The sequence below is a fragment of the Geotrypetes seraphini genome, chromosome 10 (genome assembly GCF_902459505.1).
Source record: "Geotrypetes seraphini chromosome 10, aGeoSer1.1, whole genome shotgun sequence".
In the NCBI taxonomy this organism is placed as follows: domain Eukaryota; kingdom Metazoa; phylum Chordata; class Amphibia; order Gymnophiona; family Dermophiidae; genus Geotrypetes; species Geotrypetes seraphini.
Genome location: NC_047093.1, coordinates 112,476,160 through 112,500,736, shown reverse-complemented (window position 1 = coordinate 112,500,736; position 24,577 = coordinate 112,476,160). Strand labels below are relative to the sequence as shown.

Genomic DNA, 24,577 nt, shown 5'->3' with positions numbered 1-24,577 from the left:
AGCCATCCACCCGTACTGTTGTTTCCATCCTGGTTGAGGGTATGGAGTCTTTTATGTACAGCGCTATTTCTCCACCCTTTTTATGTGTCCTGTCTCTCCTGTATAGTTTGTACCCTGGTATGGCCACATCCCATTGATTGTCCTCAGTCCACCACGTTTCTGTGACCCCAATTATGTCTAGGTCCTTTTTGCTGGCAGTGATTTCTAGTTCTCCCATTTTGGCCCTCAGGCTCCTAGCATTTGTGTATAGGCAGTTTAAGACCCAGTTTTTTGCCCTCTCTTTTTGTTTTCCTAAATGAATATGCATGTAGATCTATGTGCATGCACTGCTTTCAATGCATATTCATTGGGGAAATCCTGAAAACCCAACTGGATTTGGCCCTCAAGGAGGGACTTTGGAGACTCCTGGCCTAGAACATAAGAACATATGATTAGCCTTACTGGGTCAGACCAATAGTCCATCAAGCCCAGTAGTCCATTCTCATAGTGGCCATCCAGGTCACTAGTACCTGGCCAAAACCCAAGGTGTAGCAATATTCCATGCTACCAATACAGGGCAAGCAGTGGCTTTCCCCGTGTCTTTCTCAATAACAGACTATAGACTTTTCCTCCAGGAACTTGTCCAAACCTTTCTTAAAACCAGCTAAGCTATCTGCTCTTACCACATCCACTGGCAACACATTCCAGAGCTTAACTATTCTCTGAGTGAAAACATTTTTCCTCTTATTGGTTTTAAAAGTATTTCCCTATAACTTCATCGAGTGTCCCCTAATCTTTGTAATTTTTGACGGAGTGAAAAATTGATCCACCTGTACCCAATCTACTCCACTCAGGATTTTGTAGACTTCAATCGTACCTCCCCTCAGCCATCTCTTTTCCAAGCTGAAAAGCCCTAACCGTTTTAGTCTTTCCTCATACGAAAGGAGTTCCATCCCCTTTACCATCTTGGTTGCTCTTCTTTGAACCTTTTCTAGAGCCACTATATCTTTCTTGAAATAAGGAGACCAGAATTGAACGCAATACTCCAGATGAGGTCGCACCATGGAGTGATACAGGGGCATTATAACATTCTTAGTCTTATTAACCATCCCTTTTTTAATAATTCCTAGCATCCTATTTGCTTTTTTGGCCGCCGACGCACATTGGGAAGAAGATTTCATCATATTGTCTACGATGACACCCAGATTTTTTTCTTGGGCACTAATCTCCAAAGTGGATCCTAGCATCCGGTAACTGTGATTCAGGTTATTCTTCCCAATGTGCATCACTTTACAATTGCCCCCATTAAATTTCATCTGCCATTTGGACGCCCAGTCTTCCAATTTCCTAAGGTCCGCCTGCAATTTTTCACAATCTGCATGCGTTTTAACAACTTTGAACAGTTTAGTGTCATCTGCAAATTTAATCACCTCACTCATCGTTCCAATTTCCAGATCATTTATAAATAAGTTGAATAGCACCGGTCCTAGTACAGACCCCTGTGGCACTCCACTGTTTATTCTCCTCCATTGAGAAAAATGACCATTTAACCCTACCCTCTGTTTTCTATCTGATAACCAATTCCTAATCCACAACTGAACTTTGCCACCTATCCCATGACACTTTAATTTTCTCAGGAGCCTCTCGTGAGGGACTTTATCAAAAGCTTTCTGAAAATCTAGATACATTATACCAAACGGCTCACCTATATCCATGTTTATTCACACCTTCAAAGAAGTCAAGCGAATTTGTGAGGCAAGATCTCCCTCGGCTGAACCTATGCTGACTCCGTCTCATTAAATCATGTTTGTCTACATGTTCCACAATTTTATTTTTTTATAATCGTTTCTACCATTTTGCCCGGCACCGAAGTGAGGCTTACTGGTCTGTAATTTCACAGATCTCCCCTGGAGCCCTTTTTTAAAATCGACATAACATTGGTCACCCTCCAATCTTCAGGTACTACAGATGATTTTAGTGACAGGTTACAGATCACTAACAGCAGGTAAGCAATTTCATTTTTGAGTTTTTTAATACCCTGGGATGTATACCATCCGGTCCTGGTGATTTATCACTTTGTATCTTGTCGATTTGGCTTAGTACATCTTCCAGATTCACCGAGATTTCTTTCAGTTTCTCCACATCATCACCCTTGAAAACCATTTCTGATTCAGGTAGATCTCTTTCATCTTCTTCCGTAAAGACTGAAGCAAAGAATTCATTCAGTCTTTCCACTATGGCCTTATCATCCTTGGGCGCCTCTTTCGCTCCTTGATCATCCAACGGTCCCACAGATTCCCTCACAGGTTTTCTGCTTCTGATGTACCTAAAAAAATTGCATGAGTTTTTGCCTCTTTTGCAAGTTTCTCTTCATTTTCTTAGCTGTCTTTATCAATGCTTTGCATCTAACTTGCCAGTGCTTGTGTTTCTTCCTATTTTCTTCATACAGATCTTTTTTCCATTCTTTAAAGGATGTTTTTTTGGCTCTAATAGACTCTTTCACTTCACCTTTTAACCATGCTGGCTCTCATTGCATCTTCTTTCCACCTTTGTTGATACATCTGGTCTGGGCTTCCACGATGGTATTTTTAAATAACATCCATGACTGGTTTACAGTCCTAACCTTTGCAACTGATCCTTTTAACTTCTTTTTAACCATTTTCCTCATTTTATCATAGTCGCCCTTTCGAAAATTAAACGCCCCTACAGTAGATTTATTCCATGCTACCAATATAGGGCAAGCAGTGGCTTCCCCCATGTCTTTCTCAATAACAGCCTATGGAATTTTCCTCCAGGAACTTGTCCAAACCTTTCTTAAAACCATATCTACTCTTACCATATCCTCTGACAACGCATTCCAGAGCCTAACTTATATATCTTCTCCTCCCAAGAGGCTACAGAGAAGTGAACAACCACATTAATACCAATAACTATTACAGAATGGGACAATCACAGAAGACCTCTAAGGGAAATGAAGGTATTTTAGAGCTCATTACAGTATTTGGTTTGACAAGCCAAATGGGCTTTATGGGCTGTCATTTTTATGATTCAAAAGGTAAGGCTCCAGGAAAAATACAATTCTGAAAATATTAAAAGATCCTAAAAGAAAGTATGGCAAGCATACCATGATGGTGGTATCTTATCTGTTTTTCTGCAGATTTGGCAATCATAGTTCATGACATGACCATGACATTCTTGGTAAGATACTACAATAGTCTGTCACTACATTCTGCAGCTCACAGCTTTTCTGCAGCTCACAGCAGCTACACTTCCAAAATCTGACATGCATAAAGCTAACAGAAGATTCAAAGCTTTTTCAACATATGCCACAGATCCTGCTTGCTGTTAAGAGTATAACCAAACACTGCTACTACTACTATTAATTATTTCTATAGCGCTACCAGATGTACGCAGCGCTGTACAGAGTCACAAAGAAGACAGTCCCTGCTCGAAGGAGCTTACAATCTAAACACCTCTGAAGTAGTCTTAGACTGATCTGATGGTATCCTACCAAGTTTGTATGAGATGGAGTGCATTAATGGATTTTGTATTCATATATTGAAAGAGTACAGGCAGTCCCCGGGTTAAAACAAGTTACGTTTTTAAAGCTGTTCTTAAGTCAGATTTGTATGTAACTCAGAACTTGTAGATTTTAAGATTCTTGTTGCTTACCTCTGCTCCCAGCTGATAAAAGAGCCAATTGTCAGAGTTCCCTCTAAGGTACAGCATAGAGAATGACAGGGAAAAAAATCTGTCCCCGTCCCATCGTCCCCTTCACCGCCCGTCCCCTTCACCGCCCCGTCACCGCCATTCCCTTCACCGCCCTGTCCCTGTCCCTGCAGCATCCATGCATGCCTCAAAACAGGTATGATTTTATATACTTATCTTTATTAACGTATAAAGGAAACATTCTTTACAACTTTACAGCTTAACTATACAAAAACAAAACACAACTTGTACTTTTAATTGTCCTTATTTTTTAACCCGTGGATAAACAACAAATCATCCACAATCTCTGGATTATGGAAACCACAAAATTAAAAGAAACACAAAGCACACTGTATGCAGAGAAAATGTTAATCATTAATATTTGTTTTATTTTTCAAAGAGAAGGCAGTTGACTTTAAAATATACGTCACCTCAGTAACAACTATAGAAAAATAGACAAATATAGTGCAAAATATAGACAACAGATATAAATTCTCAAAACCGACACATTTTGATCACTAAATTGAAAATAGTTATTTTCACTACAATTTTTCCCCAGATCCAGTGTCATTTTCCTTTTGTACCATCACCAACTACCACCACCTTTGTTCCAGGGATCCAGGTTTCCCTCCTCTATTATGATCTTTGTCAGGGTCTCTCCCCCTCTGTCTGCTCCTCCCATATTCCAGCAACCGCCCCCCTCCCCAATTATGTCCAGCATTTGTTCTCCTTTCTTCCAGGTCTTTTTCTGCCTCTCTCTCCTTCTTTCCTTCCTCCTTGGTCCAGAATCTTTCCACCTCTCTGCATTCTCTCTCTCTCTTCCCTCTAGACACCACCAGTTTTAACATCTGCCACCCACTCTTCCAGGGGTCTGTCTCTCTATCACTATGTCTTCCCCCCACCCCAGGGCCTGGCATCTCTATTCTCTTCCTGCCATTCTCCTCGGTCTCCCCGTCCGCGACAGAGGAAAAGCCCAAGAGCAAGCCTGAATTGGAGTCTGATTTTTTAGTTTTTTGAATGAACTGAATCAATTCAGCAAGAGAGAAAAGATACCAGCACAGCAAATATACAAGAATCACTTAGGGCCTCTTCTATTAAACTGCGCTAGCAGTTTCTAGCACGGGAGCCGCTCAGCTCTCTGCTAGCGCTGTTTAATAAAAGAGGGGGTTAGTCCACTTATTAGAGAGAGAGCAAATACCAGCACAGAGCAAATACACATAAGAATCGCTATTTAGTCCACTGAGAGAGCAAATACCAGCACAGTTTCTCAGCCATACAAGCATTATCATTGATACAGCTCTAGCTGTAATCATTAGTCTTCCTTAGCCATATCTGATCCTCATAATTAGTATAAAGATATCTCCCAATTGTAGGCTGTACTGTACACAGAGAATGGAGGGAAGGAGAGGAAGGAAAAAAAAAAAAAAAAAAGATACCACGAGATCAAGAACGGGAGTTGGATTTAGGTTGGGGGGGGTGTTCTTTCTTTGCTCCCGAGTCCGGTTGAGCTGATCATGAGGGAATCCAAGATCAGCTGAGCCTGTAGCTTCGCGAAGTCTTGCCAGCTCAGCTGATCTTGGATTCCCTCGCAATCATCTCAACCGGACTCCGGAGTAAAAAAAAAGACCCCCCCCCCCCCCCCAGGAACGTTGGTCAGGCAAGCAGAAGGAAAGTGTGGGGACCTTGTTCTAGCTCCAAAGTTTTCAGGGAGCAGGTAAGGAGCAGAAGATAAAAGATACTACATCATGAGATCAAGAAGGGGAGTTGGATTTGGGTTGGGGGGTGTTCTTTCTTTGCACTCGAGTCTGGCTGAGCTGATCGTGAGGGAATCTAAGATCAGCTGAGCCTGCAGCTTCGCAAAGTCTTGCCGGCTCAGCTAATCTTGGATTCCTTCACGATCAGCTCAACCGGACTCCGGAGCAAAGAAAGAAACACCCCCCGGGAACCCTGGGCAGGCAAGCAGAAGGAAAGTGTGGGGACGTGGCCCACCTTACCTTAGAACTTTCGTCCAAATTCTAGCTCCGAAGTTTCCAGCTCCGAGTCCGCAGTTTTTGTGTCGGTGACTCCAGTCCAGCGACCTGTCCTCCTGCTCGCAGCTCCAAAATCCTTCCCAATCGCTACTGCTGCATCACTACAACCCATTAAATGGGGGTTTCAAGATCATGTGTGGCAGTAGCGATTGGTCCCCTCACTGCTTGAGCGGGAAGAGGTGACCCAATCGGGAGCCGGTACACTAAAGGTGGCGGAGTCAATGCAGAATGGCAACGGCACAAGTCGGCGATGAAGACAACATGGTCGCCGGAGGAACCTGAAGACTAGTCTATGGCATGGTAAATTACAGTCGCAAAGGGGGGACAAATCTTTTCACCGTTCTTGCGGGCGGTGAAAAGTTTTGTTACCGTGTCTGCGGCAATTTGGCCTATAGCGTCTCCATGGCCCGCGGGCAAACTGTGGCCCACCACGGCTTTACGCGGGGATCGCTCACCATGTCCTTCACCATGTCCTACAGCATACACAACCACAAACTGTTCTTAATGTGGCCATGCATCATTCCTGAATCTGCTAAAGAAGAAGTGTAGGAGTCTTTGCCACTGGAAATACTGCTCAGTGAAAAGAACTGAAGCCGCAACCACATTCTTAAGTACAAGTTGTACTTAAGTCGGGCGTCTGTAACTCGAGGACTGCCTGTATTCCATATAGGGTGCAGCCTTGACCTATGTTCCCTCTAAGTAGTGCAGATGTTTTCTACCTATATTCCTGTCAGCAGAGAGAGCTGTTTCAGTATCACGTTTTCAATAGTAAGGGACAGGCAAGCTCTGCAGGAATCCAGGGAATCTGCTTGTCCCTAGCAATTGAAAATATGATATTGAAACAGAAACGTAAGTGGAAGACTCTTGCACAGTTTAAAGGGAACATTGGCCTTGATAGGTGGGAATTATGGATAACATGCAAAGGAACACAAGAAAAAAAAAATTCATGCTCACCTGTCTAATTGACATAGTGCACAGGATATAGAGGAATATGAATGAACAATCAGTGTAATCTTCTCCCAGAAGGTTTCTGTGGGACAGGCCTTGGATATAAGAAAGTGGAACAAATGGAAGCTTGGCTACTACACGACCGTCAAATCTGTACAAGAAATAAAACAAAAACAAATGACTCAGTAACAGTGTCATCACCAGTCAAACATATTTAGGGGGGGGCACTGGTCAGGCAAGCAAAAGTGCCATTTTTAAACCCCTACCTTCAAATTGTTATAAAAGGTACTATAAGTAGTCTCAAAGGCCTTAGCAATCTTCTTTAGACAGTTTCAGTCAACCAGTAAAACAATTATTTAATAGCATTATTTAGTGAATTCTTCTAGATTGGAATGACACTATAGATGGGACAGAATCTCAGTATTAAATCTGTCACTTCCAGTTCTGTAACACGTTCCTCATTCCCCAACAATGAAGCTAGAATGTTTACTTTTATAAATAGTTAAGCTCTGGAACTTGCTGCCAGAGGATGTGGTAATGGTGGTTAGAGCAGCTGGGTTTAAAAAAAAGATCTGGTTGGGCAAGTTCCTGGAGAAAAAGTCAATAGACTGCTATTGAGATAGACATGGGAAAGCTACTGCTGGGCCTGGATTAATAGCATGGAATGTTGCTACTATTTGGGTTTATGCCAATTATTTATGACTTGCATTGGTCACTGTTGAAAACAGGATACTGGGCTCGATGAACCAATGGTATGGATATTCTTATGTTCTTATTCTAGGGAAGGAGGAGCCTATTTCTGAAAGATAGGCTCCACTTTAACCAGAGTAGAACAAGGCTGTTGGCATCAACATTTAAAAAAGGAGATAGAGCAGCTTTTAAACTAGAAATAGGGAGAAGGCCAACATTTGGTCAAAAGAGTATGGTTCTTTTAAAGATCTCACTAAAACAGGAAATAGGGCATCCTGATAGTAAGGATACAATAAAGACCATAGTAGATCACATGTCTTTAAATAAAGAGCAAACACATTTTATGTTCAAACAATTTTATTTTCACTTGATGGGTGCCCCACGGAGCAAAGATGGGATGGAGAGCTGCAGAATTGAGCGTCCATTCATAAGCTGAATTCTGCTGAGCTTCTCTGCTAAGCAATTCTGTTCCCCCTGAATGTAGTCTGCTCTGAGGTAGACATTGCAAGCAGTCATCCAAAGCCAAATCTTTTGAGCTACCTGAGAAAGGAAAGATTCTGTGCCTCCTTGCTTGTTTATATAGTACATTGCTACCTGATTAAGTCTTAACAGAGATTTTGGCAGTTGGAACCCAAGCACAGTACCGGGTAAAGCTTTGGATTCTTGCCCAGAAATAGCTAAGAAGAAAAATTACAAAAAAAAAAAAAATTTAAATTGAATCAGGTTGGGCAGACTGGATGGACCATTCGGGTCTTTATCTGCCGTCATCTACTATGTTACTATGTTACTATGATTGTTTGTGTAAAGCAAGAAGACCTGATTATTAGATGCTGGAAAGCTTTAAGAGCATTAAAAAAAAATCGCTTTGAGCTCTAGAAGACTGATGAGAAACTTCTGCTCCCTGCTGGACCAATGACCTTGAGTCTGAAGACCATACAGATGTGCCCACAGACATAAGTTGATGCATCTGTGGCCAAAACTTTGTGATGAGGAGGCGTGTGAAAAAGCAGACCTCTGGAGAGATTGGATGAATCATCCACCACTGCAGCGACTGTCATAAGAACATAAGAATTGCCGCTGCTGGGTCAGACTAGTGGTCCATCGTGCCCAGCAGTTCACTCACGTAGCAGCCCTTAGGTCAAAGACCAGTGCTCTAACTGAGACTAGCCTTACCTGCGTATGTTCTGGTTCAGCAGGAACTTGTCTAACTTTGTCGTGAATCCCTGGAGGGTGTTTTCCCCTATAACAGCCTCCGGAAGAGCATTCCAGTTTTTCTACCACTTTCTTGGTGAAGAAGAACTTCCTTACCTTTTAACTTTAGAGAGTGCCCTCTTGTTCTCTCCACCTTGGAGAGGGTGAACAACCTGTCTTTATCTACTGTATTCTTCTTCATGTACGGCGACCAGTGCTGGACGCAGTACTCCAGGTGAGGGCGTACCATGGTCCGGTATAGCGGCATGATAACCCTCTCCGATCTGTTCATGATCCCCTTTCTTAATCATTCCCAGCATTCTGTTCGCCATTTTTGCAGCCGCCACACATTGCATGGACGGCTTCATCGACTTGTCGACTCTCAAATCTATTTCCTAGGGGGTCTCTCCAAGTACTGCACTGGACATCCTGTATTCGTGTATAAGATTTTTGTTACCGACATGCATTACCTTACACTTATCCACGTTGAACCTCATTTGTCATGTTGCAGACCATTTTTTGAGAGTCTTTATGTCATGTTGCAGGTCTTCGCAATCCTATCGCATCTTCACCACTCTGAATAACTTTGTATCGTCTGCAAATTTAATCACCTCACTTGTCGTAGCAATTTCCAGGTCATTTATAAATATATCAAAGAGATGAAATTACAGAAATATGTTGTGTGAGAGGATATGTCACATGAGACCACTGTGAAGCTAGGGCCCATTGAGGTGTTCTGAGATAGAGCCTCGCTAGAGGAGTTACGTGGATCGTAGATGCCATATGGCCCAGAAGAATCAGCACAATACATACTGAGTAGAGAAACATGAGACTTATAAATGGAAACAGGATAATAGGGCCTCTTATAGCACGTAGTTATTCTAGTGCCCACTCTAATGATCCAAGTCCTTTAAGAACATAAGAATTGCCGCTGATGGGTCAGATCAGTGGTCCATTGTGCCCACTCCCGCAGCGGCCCCTAGGTCAAAGACCAGTGCCCTAACTGAGACCAGCCCTACCTGCGTATGTTCCAGTTCAGCAGGAACTAGTCTAACTTTGTCTTGAATCCCTGGAGGGTGTTTTCCCCTATAACAGCCTCCAGAAGAGCGTTCCAGTTTTCCACCACTCTCTGGGTGAAGAACTTCTTCCTAACATTTGTACAGAATATATCCCCTTTTAACTTTAGAGAGTGCCCTCTCGTTCTCCCTACCTTGGAGAGGGTGAACAACCTGTCTTTATCTACTAAGTCCATTCCCTTCAGTATCTTGAATGTTTCTGTCATGCCCATCTCAATCTCCTCTTTTCAAGGGAGAAGAGGCCCGGTTTCTCTAATTTCTCACTGTATGACAACTCCTCTAACCCCTTAACCATTTTAGTTGCTCTTCTCTGGACCCTTTCAAATAGTACTGTGTCCTTCTTTGTGTACGGCGACCAGTGCTGGACACAGTATTCCAGATGATGGCTTACCATGGCCCGGTACAGCGGCATGCCTTCTCCAATCTGTTCGTGATCCCCTTCTTAATCATTCCTAGCATTCTGTTTGCCCTTTTTGGTGCCTTCGCACATTGCACAGACAGCTTTATCGACTTGTCAACCAGTACTCCCAAGTCTCTTTCCTGGGGGTCTCTTCAAGTACCGCCCTGGACATCCTGTATTCATGTATAAGATTTTTGTTACCGACATGCATCACCTTACACTTATCCATGTTGAACCTCATTTGCCATGTTGCGGCCAATTTCTCGAGCGTGTTTATATCACGTTGCAGATCTTAGCAATCATCCTACGTCTTTACTACTCGGAATAACTTAGTATCGTCTGCAAATTTAATCACCTCACACGTCGTACCAATTTCCAGATCATTTATAAATATGTTGAAGAGCGCGGGTCCAAGCACCGAACCTTGCGGCACTTCTTGGTTCCGGGAAAGATGATGGAAGCACTAGTTAAGGACACAATCTGCGAACACATAGAAGACAAGGGACAACTAAAGGCGAGCCAGCATGGCTTCTGCAAGGGAAGGTCGTGCCTCACAAACTTACTGTACTTCTTTGAGGGAATAAACAGACAGATAGATAAAGGGGAATCCATAGACATCATTTACCTTGACTTCCAAAAAGCCTTCGACAAGGTACCTCACGAATGGCTACTTAAAAAGCTGTGGAACCACGGGGTGCAAGGGGATATCCACCAATGGATCAAACACTGGCTGGCAGGCAGGAAACAGAGGGTTGGAGTAAAGGGTCATTACTCAGACTGGCAATGGGTCACGAGCGGGGTTCCACAGGGGTCGGTGCTGGGACCGCTCCTGTTCAATATATTTATTAACGACCTGGAGACAGGGACAAAATGTGAGGTTATCAAATTTGCCGATGACACCAAACTCTGCAGCAGGGTTAGAAGCACGGAAGACTGTGAAGATCTGCAAAGGGACCTAACGAGACTGGAAGAATGGGCAAAAAAGTGGCAAATGAGTTTTAACATAGAGAAATGCAAGGTCATGCATGTAGGAAAAAAGAACCCAATGTTCTGCTACAAAATGGGGGGATCATTGCTAGGGGTGAGCAACCTTGAAAGAGACCTGGGGGTGATGGTGGACTCAACATTGAAAGCATCGGCACAATGTGTGACAGCCTCAAAGAAAGCGAACAGAATGTTGGGCATCATTAAAAAGGGTATCACGACCAGGACGAAGGAAGTCATCATGCTGCTGTATCGTGCAATGGTGCGCCCACATCTGGAATACTGTGTCCAGTACTGGTCGCCGCACCTCAAAAAGGACATGGCAGTACTTGAGGGGGTCCAGAGAAGAGCAACTAAACTGATAAAAGGTATGGAAAATTATTCATACGCTGACAGATTGAAAATGCTGGGGTTGTTCTCCCTGGAAAAGCGGAGACTTAGAGGAGACATGATGGAAACCTTCAAAATCTTAAAGGGCATATAGAGGGTAGACAGAGATAGATTCTTCAGACTGTGGGGAACCACAAGTACTAGGGGTCACTCGGAGAAACTGAAAGGGGACAGGTTTAGAACAAATGCTAGGAAGTTCTTTTTTACCCAGAGGGTGGTGGGCACATGGAACGCGCTTCCGGAGGATGTGATAGGCCAGAACACATTGCAGGGGTTCAAGGAAGGTTTGGATAGGTTCCTAGAGGATAAGGGGATTGAGGGGTACAGATAGAACTAGAGGTAGGTTATGGAATAGTCAGAAATCACTTCACAGGTCACAGACCTGATGGGCCGCCGCGGGAGCGGACTGCTGGGCACGATGGACCTCTGGTCTGACCCAGTGGAGGCAACTTCTTATGTTCTTATGTCCTCTGGTGACACTTTTCTAGTCCAAGTATTGTCCGTTCACCCCCACTCTCTGTTTCCTATCCACCATGTGAGTATTTCACACTCGATTCCATGGCTCGCAATTTTTCGAAGTAGTCGTTCACAGAGAACCTTGTCGAACGCCTTCTGAAAATCCAGATAATAATAATAACTTTATTCTTCTATACTGCCACAATTTTGCGACTTTTAGGCAGTTTACATTCAAGAGAGCTGGACATTCAGCGATTTACAATATGTAGAAGGAGTACAGAGTACAGAGACTTTAAGAAAGCGAAATTACAAAGTATACTGTTTGCTAAGAATTTCAGAGAGGACCTGTAAAGAAAGGTCGCGAATTTCAAAAACAGCGAAAAATTACAATATACAGTTTGTTTAGAGATTCAGAGGGGACATATTAGAAAAAAGGTCCTGAAATTACAAATAGTGTTCGATTAGGATTTCAGAGGGCATATTGGGAAAGTGAAAAGAACAGAGTGTTTGGTGAGATTCTGTTTAGGTGATATATCTGTCGAATAAGGTGGTTTTTATGAGTTTTTTAAAAGCATTGTAGGTCAGTTCAGCTTTATTAATGTAACTGTCTAGCCAATGTTGTTGTTTGTTTGCTTGGTGCATGAAGGTTCTGTCCAGAAAGGTTTTGTATTTACAATTGGTAATGCTTGGGTATGCAAAAAGATAGCTGTTTCTGGTTTGTCTTTTAGGGCTGTAGAATACAAAGTGTGGTAGCAAGAACGTAGGAGCTAGTCCCCAAACTAGCTTGAAAAATATGCAGGAGAACTTGAATATTATTCGTGCCTCGACTGACAACCAGTGTAATAGTTTGTAGTAAGGGGTGACATGGTCATTCTTTTTTAATCCATATATCAAGCGGACCGCTGTGTTCTGAATGATTCTAAGTTTCCTCATTGTTTTTTTGGTATACCCATATAAACGATATTGCAATAGTCCAGAGTAGAAAGCACTAGTGATATACAATGTCGACCGAGTTGCCTTTGTCTATCTGCCTGTTTACTCCCTCGAAGAAGTGCAGCAAGTTTGTCAAGCAAGATCTTCCTTTGCTGAAGCCGTGCTGGCTGGTCCTCATCAGATTGTGTCCATCAAGGTGATCAATAATGCGGTCTTTTATCAGCGCCTCTACCATCTTTCCCGGTACCGAGGTCAGACTCACCAGTCTGTAGTTTCCCGGATCACCCCTCAAACTTTCTTGAAGATCAGCATAACATTCGCCACCGTCCATTCCGAAATCCTTCCTGATTTGATCAACAGATTGGCTATTAGTTGAAGCAGTTCAGCTATAGCCCCTTTCAGTTCCTTGATTATCCTTGGATGGATGCCATCCAGTCTCAGGGATTTATCATTTTTAAGCCTATCAATCTGCCTGCATATCTCTTCTAGATTGACCGTCATCCCTGTCAGCTTTCTGTCTTCATTTCCCGCGTATATCCTGTTGGCTTCCGGTATGTTGTGTATATCCTCTTCGGTAAACACAGACGCAAAAAATGTGTTCAGTTTGTCAGCGATGGCTTTGTCCTCCTTTAGCACTCCCTTTACTCCATGGTCATCCATCAGCCCCCACCGCTTCCTTCGAGGGTCGTTTCCCTTGAATATATTGAAAGAACGGCTTGAAGATTTTTGCATCCTCGGCTATTTTTTCCTCGTAGTTTCTTTTGGCCCCTTTTACCGCCTTATGGCACCTGCTTTGATGCTGTTTGTGCTTTTTCCAGTTTTTGTCCGTTTTGACCTTTTCCATTCCTTAAACGAAGTCTTCTTGTCTCTGATCGCTTCCTTCACATAAAAGACTTCTCAGGAAACTACAAAGTCATGGAATAGAGGGAGATATACCAAGATGGATAGGCAAATGGCTGGAGAACACAAAGGAGAGAGTGGGCATAAATGGGAAGTTCTCAGACTGGGAGAAAGTGACTAGCAATGTGCCCCAGGGCTCGGTACTTGGGCCCATCTTATTTAATATTTTCATCAATGACCTAGAAGAAGGAACATCCAGTGAGATCATCAAGTTTGCAGATGACACAAAGCTATGCTGGGCAATCAGATCACAGAAGGATAGCGAGGAACTCCAGAGTGACTTGTGTCAGTTAGAGAAATGGACGGAGAAATGGCAGATGAAGTTTAATGTGGAAAATTGCAACGTAATGCATTTAGGCAGAAAGAACAAGGAACACGAGTATAGAATGTCTGGTGCAACTCTGGGTAAGAGTGAACAACAAAAAGGACCTGGGTGTACTGATAGATAGGACCCTGAAACTGTCGGCACAATGTGTGGCAGCGGCAAAGAAAGCAAATAGAATGTTAGGCATGATAAAGAAAGGAATCACGAGTAGATCGGAGAAAGTTATAATGCCGCTTTATAGAGCAATGGTCAGACCACACTTGAAATACTGTGTCCAATATTGGTCTCCCAACCTAAAGAAGGATATAAAACTGCTGGAGAGGGTGCAGAGATGAGCAACGAAGCTAATAAAAGGTATGGAGAACTTGGAATACGAGGAACAACTTAAGAGACTGGATTGTTCTCCCTTGAGAAAAGGAGACTGCGAGGGGATATGATCAAGACTTTGAAAATACTGAAAGTAATCGATAAAATAGAGCAGGAAAAAAAAATTATTTACAATGTCCAATGTGACACGGACAAGAGGACATGGACTGAAGATAAGGGGGGACAAATCCAGGACAAATATCAGGAAGTTCTGCTTCACGCAACGAGTGGTGGACATCTGGAATGCTCTCCCAGAGGAGGTTATTGCGGAATCCACCGTTCTAGGATTTAAAAACAAACTAGATACACATCTCCTTACGAGAGGCATAGAGGGATATGGGTGACTAAAATTACGCCAGGTGTACACCTGGCTGGGCCTCCGTGTGTGTGTATCGCTGGACTTGATGGACCGAAGGTCTCATCCGGAGATGGCAGTTCTTATGTTCCTCTTGGATCCCTTGTCAATACACGGTATATATAGATTTAAAAACTCTTTAAAAAGTTACTTGTATAGGGACGCATTTGAGACAAAGATAGCATAATTCTTCTATCATTAATGCATATGCTCTAATACTTAATTTTAATCAGACTTTACTTATAGGTCGTAATCTCCTTTACCTCTTCTTAAGGTTTAGTCAAGCTTTCAAGATTAATTTTTATTACCCTCCAGTTGTTTTTTTCCCTAAATGTATCTCTATTTTCTTTAAAGATTTTAGTTCACCCTCCTTTCCTTTTGTACTGGTAATGATTTGTACGTATACACTGTATGTTTATTTGTATAAAGTTGTTTTATTGTTTGTTTCCTAATTTTAAACTGTCATACACATTGAAGTATTTGACATTGCGGGTACAACAAACTTTTAATTAACTTGAAACTTGAATTTTGCGAGTCGGGACCATGCCTGTTCTAGCATCTTTACAGTGCTTATCCTCTTCTTAATCTTCTTCCCCACCATGAGTCTCATCCCTTCGTAATTCCCTTTCCGGAAGTTCAGTGCCGTGCCCGTTGTTCTGAATTGATGTTTCACCCCTGTGTCCAGTTCGAAACGGATCATATTGTTATCACTGGTTCCCAGCGTCCCCTCTACTTCTACACTTTGCGCTGGTCCTCGTAGTCCATTAAGAATTAAGTCCAGAATTGTGTTTCCTCTCATATTTTCCTTGACAAGTTGTTCCAGGAAGCAATTGCCTACAGCATCCAGAAACTTGGTCTCCCTACTGCAGCCGGAGATACCTAGGTTCAAATCTATCCAATCTATAATTGAAGTCACCCATGATAACTGCGTTGCCTCCCTTGCAGGTGCGTTTAATCTCGTCCGTTATTTCTCCATCAATTTCTTTGGACTGCCCTGGGGGTCGGTAGTAGATGCCAATCTTCGTTTCTATTCCATTTGTTCCCAGAATTTTGACCCATAGAGACTAACTTATTCTTCGTGTTTTCTCCGGTAGACTCAATTCCCTCTTTGACGTATAGGGCAATGCCCCCACCTTTTTGAGCCACTCTGTCTCTGCAGTATAGCTTGTATCCTGGTAACACAGTGTCCCAGACATTTTCCTCATTCCACCATGTTTCTGTGATGCCGATAATGTCAAAGGTTATCTTTTTGTGCCATAGCTTCTAATTCACCCATCTTATTTTTTAGGCTCCTTGTGTACATACACTTAAGCTTGCGGTCTGTTACTTTCTTGCATTTCCTTCCCTCTTGTGTCCTTGCCTATATTCCGATGAGTCTTCCCCACTGTCTTTCTGCACGGTATCCTCTGGGTATACTGGTTCCCGAACCATCGACTCTCAGTCGACTGTCGGCTTTCCCCTTCTTCTTAGTTTAAAAACTCAATTTCTCTCTTGATGTTGCCTGCAAGTAGCCTCGTTCCATCTCCGCTGAGGTGGAGTCCATCCTTCCTGAATAGCTTGCTCTTCCCCCAGAATGTCATCCAGTTGCGCACAAAGTGGAATCCTTCTTCCTCACACCAGCGCCGCATCCACGCGTTGACTGCTCGCAGCTCCATCTGCTTCTTCTCGTTGGCCCTGGGTACCGGCAGGATCTCCGAAAACGCTACCCTGAGACAGAGGAGGTTACTGAGGAAAGGGAAGTCTGCTATTGTGGTGGGAGACTCGATCTTGAGAGAGGTGGATAGTCACGTGGCTGGAGGAAGGGAGGACCGGCTGGTGACTTGTCTCCCGGGGGCCAAGACACGAGACATCACTGATAGGATCGAGAGGATCCTGGACGGAGCAGAGACAGAGGAGACTTCGGTGATAATCCACGTCGGAACGAATGATGTGAGCCGGAGGAACTTCAGCATGGCCACACTGACTGACCAGTTCAGGGTCTTGGGACGAAAGCTGAAGCGGAGTACCCGGAGGATAGCATTCTCAGAGATCCTGCCTGTACCGAGAGCAGATGCAAAGAGACAGGCAGATCTCCAGGCTGTGAATGCATGGTTGAGGAGATGGTGCCAGGAGGAGGGCTTCCACTTTGTGAGGAACTGGACGTCCTTCTGGCGAAAGAGTAAGCTCTACCGGCGGGACGGCCTGCACCTGAGCACTGCGGGAACCAGACTACTGGCAGCCAATGTGAAGAAGGAGATCGAGAGGGCTTTAAACTGAGGAGAGGGGGAAAGCCGACAGCTGATCTGATGTTGACGCTTCGGACAACAGTATCTAGAACAGATGCTAAACGGGCTGACTGCAAGGAGGAAGCAGAGAGACCGGTGGATCTCATGCTCAGACAGCGAGGGAAACATCAGGTAAGGGGAGCTTGCTGGGAGGAGACTAAGGGGCATGGAGACGCAAGGGGACTGGGTGGCACGAGGGCAAAAGCTGAGGGCAATATAGAGGTGCCACAAGGCGAGGGGGATCAAATGGAGGCCCAAGGGATGATAGCCCAAGAGGGGGCCGGTAGGGCTGGAAAACCCAGAGGAAAAGCGAGAAAGTGGGGTGCCGGGAATGTGGGGAAACCGAAAGCTACGAGGGTAAAGGCTGAGGGAAAAGCAGAAGCACAGGGAACAGGAGACCTGCCCGAAATTCAAGGGGAGGCGGCCCAGGTAAATACAGAGGTGGAGGAAAAACGACGGGACCTACGGTGCTTATACGCAAATGCAAGAAGCCTCATGGCCAAGATGGGTGAACTAGAGGTCGTGGCCAAGGGGGAGGACCTGGATATAATTGGAATTACAGAAACATGGTGGACAGAGGAGAATCAATGGGATGTGGCGCTGCCGGGGTACAAGCTCTACAGGAGGGACAGGACCCACAGGAAGGGGGGAGGCTTAGCACTATATATAAAGGACTCTATCTACTCAGTCGGGATGGATATGGCAACAAAGGCAGAAGGGCTGGAATCACTATGGGTCAAATTGCCGGGAAACAAGGGAGCAGGTATTAAACTGGGGCTGTACTATCGCCCACCTGGTACGCCGGAAGGAGTCGGACACGACTTGGAAGCTGAACTGAGACAAGAATGCAGGACTGGAAGGGTAACAGTGATGGGGGACTTCAACTACCCGGGGATTGACTGGAGTACGGGTCACTCCAACTGCGCTAGGGAAACGGGATTTGTAGAAGCTGTGAGAGACTGCTTCATGGAGCAACTAGTCAGGGAACCAACGCGAGGGAGTGCTACTCTTGACCTCATCCTAAACGGATTAGGTGGGCCTGCAGGAGGGGTAGAAGTGGGAGGACCACTAGGCAACAGTGACCACAATGCGATCAGATTCACATTAGAAAGGGGGACACCCACAGTAAGGAGGACCGCAACAACTGCGCTCAACTTCAGGAAAGGGAACTATGCAGCTATGAGGGAAATGGTAGGGAGGAAGCTCAGAAACACCCTTAGGATGGAGACTGTAGGAAGCGCCTGGACCCTATTCAAGGACACCCTGCAGGAAGCACAAAGAATGTACGTCCCCAGTTTCAAAAAAGGCGGCAAGAACAAACGATCAAAGGACCCGGTTTGGATCTCAACAGAAGCAAAGAGGGCAATAAATGACAAAAGAGTATCCTTCCGGAGATGGAAAAAGGACCCAACGGAGGAAAACCACCAGGCGCACAGGAAATGCCAAAAGGAATGCCACCGGGAGGTTAGAAAAGCAAAAGGGAATTACGAAGAGGGGCTGGCCAGGGAGGCGAAGAACTTCAAGGCATTCTTCAGTTATGTAAAGGGGAAGCGACCAGCGAGAGAGGAGGTGGGGCCGTTGGATGATGGGGACAAGAAGGGAGTGATTAAGGAGGATAAAGAGGTAGCTGAGAGGTTGAACACGTTCTTCTCGTCGGTTTTCACAAGAGAAGACACATCTAACATACCGGATTCAGAGGAGCTCATAAGTGGGGAACAGGCTGAAAAATTGGAACACATAGAGGTAAGTAAGGAGGATGTCCTCAAACAGATAGACAGGTTAAAATGCGGCAAATCGCCGGGCCCGGACGGGATCCACCCAAGGGTCCTGAAGGAACTAAAACAAGAAATAGCGGGCACAATCCAGCATGTTTGCAACCTATCCTTGAAAACTGGAGAGGTACCAGAGGACTGGAAACTGGCGAATGTCACACCTATCTTCAAGAAGGGATCGAGGGGTGACCCCGGGAACTACAGGCCGGTGAGCCTGACTTCAATTATAGGGAAGATGGTGGAAGCTATGATCAAGGATGGTATTTGCGAGCACATCGAGAGAAATGGCCTATTGAGAACAAGCCAGCACGGATTCTGTAAGGGAAGGTCATGCTTAACGAACATTTTGTACTTCTTTGAGGGAATAAACAGTCGGGTGGACAATGGGGAACCCATAGACATTATTTACCTCGACTTTCAAAAGGCTTTCGACAAGGTGCCACATGAAAGGCTGCTTAGGAAGCTGTGGAACCACGGGGTGGGAGGGGATGTACACAGATGGATCAAGCACTGGTTGTCGGGTAGACTACAGAGGGTCGGAGTAAAGGGGCAATATTCTGACTGGCGGGGAGTCACGAGCGGTGTGCCACAGGGATCGGTGCTGGGGCCGTTACTCTTCAACATATTTATCAACGACCTAGAAAAGGAGACAAAGTGCGAGGTTATAAAATTTGCAGACGATACCAAACTGTGCGGCAGAGTTAGATCCAGGGAGGAATGTGAGGACCTGCAAAGGGACCTGGACAAGCTGGAAGACTGGGCAAACAAATGGCAAATGCGCTTTAACGTGGAAAAATGCAAGGTCATGCATATAGGGAAAAAGAACCCGTTGTTCAACTACAAACTGGGGGGGGCATTGCTGGGAAACAGCAGTCTAGAGAGAGACTTGGGTGTGCTGGTGGATGCATCACTGAAGCCATCTGCACAGTGCGCAGCAGCCTCGAAAAAAGCCAACAGGATGCTGGGCATCATAAAGAGGGGCATAACAACCAGGACGCGGGAAGTCATCATGCCATTGTATCGAGCGATGGTGCGTCCACATCTGGAATACTGCGTTCAATATTGGTCGCCGTACCTCAAGAAGGACATGGCGGTACTTGAGAGAGTCCAAAGGAGAGCAACGAAACTGGTAAGAGGGCTGGAACACTGCCCATACGCCGAGAGGTTGGATAGGCTGGGGCTCTTCTCTCTGGAAAAAAGGAGGCTCAGGGGAGATATGATAGAGACCTTTAAGATCATGAGGGGCATAGAGAGGGTGGACAGGGAGAGATTCTTCAGGCTGAAGGGGTCAACAGGCACGAGGGGGCATTCGGAGAAACTGAAGGGAGATAGGTTCAAAACAAATGCAAGGAAGTTTTTTTTTTTTACCCAAAGGGTCGTGGACACCTGGAATGCGCTACCGGAGGAGGTGATCAGGCAGAGTACGGTACAGGGATTCAAACAGGGATTGGACAGATTCCTGAGGGATAAAGGGATTGTGGGATACTGAGAGAGGTGCTGGGATGTAACACAGGTAGAAAGCTAACCAGGTAATAAGTATAGAAACACAACAGGTCGTGCATGTGCAAGACCAGAGGGTTAGGACTTCAATGGGAAGATAGGACAAATGGGAAACCAAGGTGGCAAAGGGGCCCCTTCTAGGATTCAGACAGGTCGTGACCTGTTTGGGCCGCCGCGGGAGCGGACTGCCGGGCAGGATGGACCTATGGTCTGACCCGGTGGAGGCACTGCTTATGTTCTTATGTTCTTATGTTCTTATGGTCTTCAGCTTCCTTCCTAGCATCCGGAACTGGTCCTTCAGTACTTCCCTGTTGTAGTTCCTGTTGCTCACGTTCGTCCTCACATGGATAACCACCGCCTTATCTTCCTCTTTCACACTGTCAATGAGGCTCACTATGTCTTCTACCTTGGCCCCCAGTAGGCAGGTCACCAGCCGATCCTGTCTTCCTCCTGCTATGTGGCTGTTGACTTGTCTGATGATGGAGTCCCCCCCGACGATTGCTGTCCTCTCTATATTCTCATGATTCTCTAGCCGCAGGTCCATGTCCCTGTTGTATGTCCATCTCTCCAGCCATAGGTCTGTGTCCTCTGTGCACTTCCATCTTCCCTCATCCGGCTTGCACCGGACTCGTCTTCTTGTGGGTTCCCTCCGCTGTTTCCAGATCTCGCTGCAGTGTCACTCATTTCTTCCTTGTGGTTGTCCTCCAGATGTTCCTCACTCTCTGTAGGTGTATCTTATCAGTTCCACTGTTGCTGGTGATTTTCCATAGTCTCCATGTGTGCTTCCTCGATGAATTTCTCTAACTCCCAGACTTCTTCCTCGATGGTTTCCTCTGTCTTGAATTCTCTGCATCCCTGTCCTCCCCCTTCACTGCTCAAAGTGCTTCAGTTCCAGTATTCTGACCTCCAGGAGTGTGACTTGTTTCTTCAGGCTCTCCAGTTCCACGCATCGAGTGCATACATGACTGCCTCCCAGAGGGGAAGTAGTTATACATATGGCAGACGGTGCAGAAAACTGGGTAGCTCAACTTCCTCCTTCTGTCTACTGCTTCCATTGCTGCCCGCTTGCCGGTCTGCAGTGGTTGTCCTCTGCATCTGCTGTAGCTGTCCTCTGCATCTGCGTCAATTGTTTCTCTCCTCACACTCTCCAACGTTTACTTTTTATTCTTTTTTCTCTGTATGCTCATATAAAAGAATATTAAATTCTTAAATAATATTTAAAATAGCATGACTTTTTCTAATTATAAAATTTCTTCACAAAATCTCCCAACATGTAAGGCAATACTTAGCTGTCCATTAGGACTTCAGCGCTGTTGGGCTGCCACTTCCGACGCCAAGGGAACAGCACATCTGCTGGCCCTTTAGGCAATTTGGTCCCCAGATTCAATACCACACACGCCTACAACACAAACGTCATAACAAACTTATTTTTAAAACCATATATGTTCCCTATGTACCCCGAATTACCAATAAATTAAAAATCACTAAATACATACACACTGGTTCACTTACTAAACACAATAGATTACTGCTTAAAATCCAGCCACCGAAGCCTGTTAAGACAACCCATCTGCAGCGTCTCTTATAACATAAGAATTGCAGCTGCTGGGTCAGACCAGTGGTCCATCGTGCCCAGCAGTCTGCTCATGCGGTGACCCTTAGGTCAAAGACCACTCCTTTAGTTAACATGGTCTCCCAACATCAACATACTTCCTCCTCTTTAAGTTACTTCAATAAATCACTACTCCAACCTTCCTGCCATCAACTAAGCTCCACCCTCATGCTACTCAATTAGTTCCCAAGCTCATACTAAATTCAAAACTATACAGAGACCACACCCCTATACCACTGATCTCTCAATGTCAACACAGCCCCTTACTCCTCAAATCACTTCAATAAAACACTATTAACTAGCTTCTGCAACATAATCCACCCCCAAAAACAACACCTGGAGGTATGCATTCTCCTCTGAAGCTGGAGTCTGGTGCAACATCTTATGGCAGATGCGCACCACATAGGAAGCTGCCACTGCTGCCTTGAGACTCAAAGTCAAGGCCTCAAACTGCCTTTTGGTGATTAAGTCCACCCTGTGATCCTGTGCATCCTTCAAAACTACTCCACCTTCACTAGGCAGCACTGCAAAGTACGTTTAGTAACCTATGCCACCAATGAATCCACCTTTGGTGGTGCAAACAGCTGCTGGAAATCAAAAGCCATGGGGGATAGGCTGTGTCATAGTTCTAGCCCCCAGCAAGGGGCCTTCTGGCACCTCCCAACACTGTCAGCATCATGATGTTCTCAGAATGCAAAGGAAAAAATGTTAACTGGGTCTTATAGCTGCTCACTGCGCAGTTGAAGTCTGAAGGGGTTCTAAATTTAACTCCCTTAGAGAAACTACAAGAACTTCATGTAAGTCTGTCGGTTTAAAAAGTATGCACACTGTTGGATCCTCTCCCTGGTCAAAGGCTGCCACAGACACCTGGCTGAGAGCATCCACTTAAGACCCAAAATACCCTGAGGAAGCACTTCTAGAAAGCAGAGGAATAAAATCTGACTCCATTTTGCTGGCCTACATTGTACGCGTCTACCGCGGACCTAGGGAGGCGTGTAGGCTAAGGCTACTTCTGGGCCATGCCACGTCCACACCTAGCCATAGGTGAGCTTAGGCGGGTTTACGCGCCTTTTACGCACCTCCCTAGGCTCCTGGAGGCGCCTCCAGTGTAGGTGGCCGGCCTCAGAAGGATTTTTTAAAAAAACATGAATCCCAATTGGCTGGTTAGGCAGCAGTTGGCTGCCTACAATTGGGATGCCGTTTATAGAATTTGGCCCTAAGAGTCTGAAACCCTCTACCCCACCAACTCCACACATCTTCTCGGGGGGGGGAGAGGGAGGGGGAGAGACGCTGCTAGCACCCACAAAGTCTCCTGGATCTGAACAGGGCCAATTTCAGCTTGCACTCAAGTGCCTGGCAAAACAGGATTACTGAGAACCTTTGTAGAACCAGAAATCTTGAAAAACTGGATGAAAAACCTAGAAATAAGAAAGTCAGAAGTAGGGCAGATGAAAACACACCTTCTCAACTCGCTTGCAGAAGGGAAAAACGGAGAATATGAGACATTGCCCAGTGACGCAAGGAGCTGGAGCCAAATAAGGTAAATAATGCCTTCTGTATTTCCTCACAGGTTTGGGAAAGGAACCCATGTACTTTTTGCACTAGAATTGGCAGAGGGTGGTAGTTAATGGAGTTTTCTCGAAGAATAGAAAATGTAAGTAGTGGAGTGCCTTATGTATCAGTACTGGGGCCAATTCTATTCAACATATTTGTGAGTGACATTGCTGAAGAATTAAGAAGGCAAAGTTTGCCTTTTTGCAGATGACACCAATATTTGCAACAGAATGGACTCCCCGGAGGGAGTGGATAATATGAGAACAGATCTATAAAAATTAGAAGAATGGTCGAATGTTTGGCAGATTTAATTCAAAGAAGTGCAAAGTGATGCACTTGGGGTGTATAAATCCAAAGGAGCAGCATGTGCTAGAGGGTGAGAGACTGACACACATGAATCAGCAAAGAGACCTTAGGGCAGGGGTGTCCAATGTCGGTCCTCGAGGGCCGCAGTCCAGTCGGGTTTTCAGGATTTCCCCAATGAATATGCATTGAAAGCAGTGCATGCACATAGATCTCATGCATATTCATTGGGGAAATCCTGAAAACCTGACTGGATTGCGGCCCTCGAGGACCGACATTGGACACCCCTGCCTTAGGGTGATAGTGTCTGAGGATCTCAAAGAGGCGAAACAATGTGACAAGATGGGAGACTGTTGCCTAAAGGATGCTAGGATGCATACAGAGAGGCATAATCAGCAAAAGAAAGGAGGCACTGATGCTCCTGTACAAGTTGTTGGTGAGGTCCCACTACGAGGAGGCCATATCTCTACAGGGATGTAAAAAGACTTGAGGTCATTCAGAGGAAGGTGACAATAATGGTAGAGTTTGTGCCATAATACATATAAGCAGAGACAGGAGGACTTGAATATGTATATGCTGGAGAGCTGATATAGTACAAAAATTTAAGTACTTGAAAAGTATTAATATTGAAACAAACCTCTTTCAGAGACGTAGAGGCAGTAGAACTAGAGGATATGAATGGACGTTGCAGGGAGGTAGACTTAAGAGTAGTTATCATGAACAGGGTGGATTTGATTTAAATCACAATTTAAATTATGGCTTTCTCATTGTATTAGCTGCCACTCAGTAATGCCCAAAAAAGAAATATTCGTTATGCTTATGTTATTGATATGAGAAAATA

At 44.9% G+C, this 24,577-nt stretch overlaps 1 protein-coding gene across 1 annotated transcript in view; it reads right to left on the bottom strand.

Annotated features, from left to right (window-relative positions):
- TMCO1 (transmembrane and coiled-coil domains 1) overlaps positions 1-24,577 on the bottom strand; it is a 213,641-nt gene that overhangs the window by 16,180 nt on the left and 172,884 nt on the right. Inside the window, exon 6 of the mRNA XM_033960397.1 lies at positions 6,672-6,816. Coding sequence (XP_033816288.1) covers positions 6,672-6,816 — 145 coding nt within the window. The remainder of the gene's footprint in view (positions 1-6,671; positions 6,817-24,577) is intronic.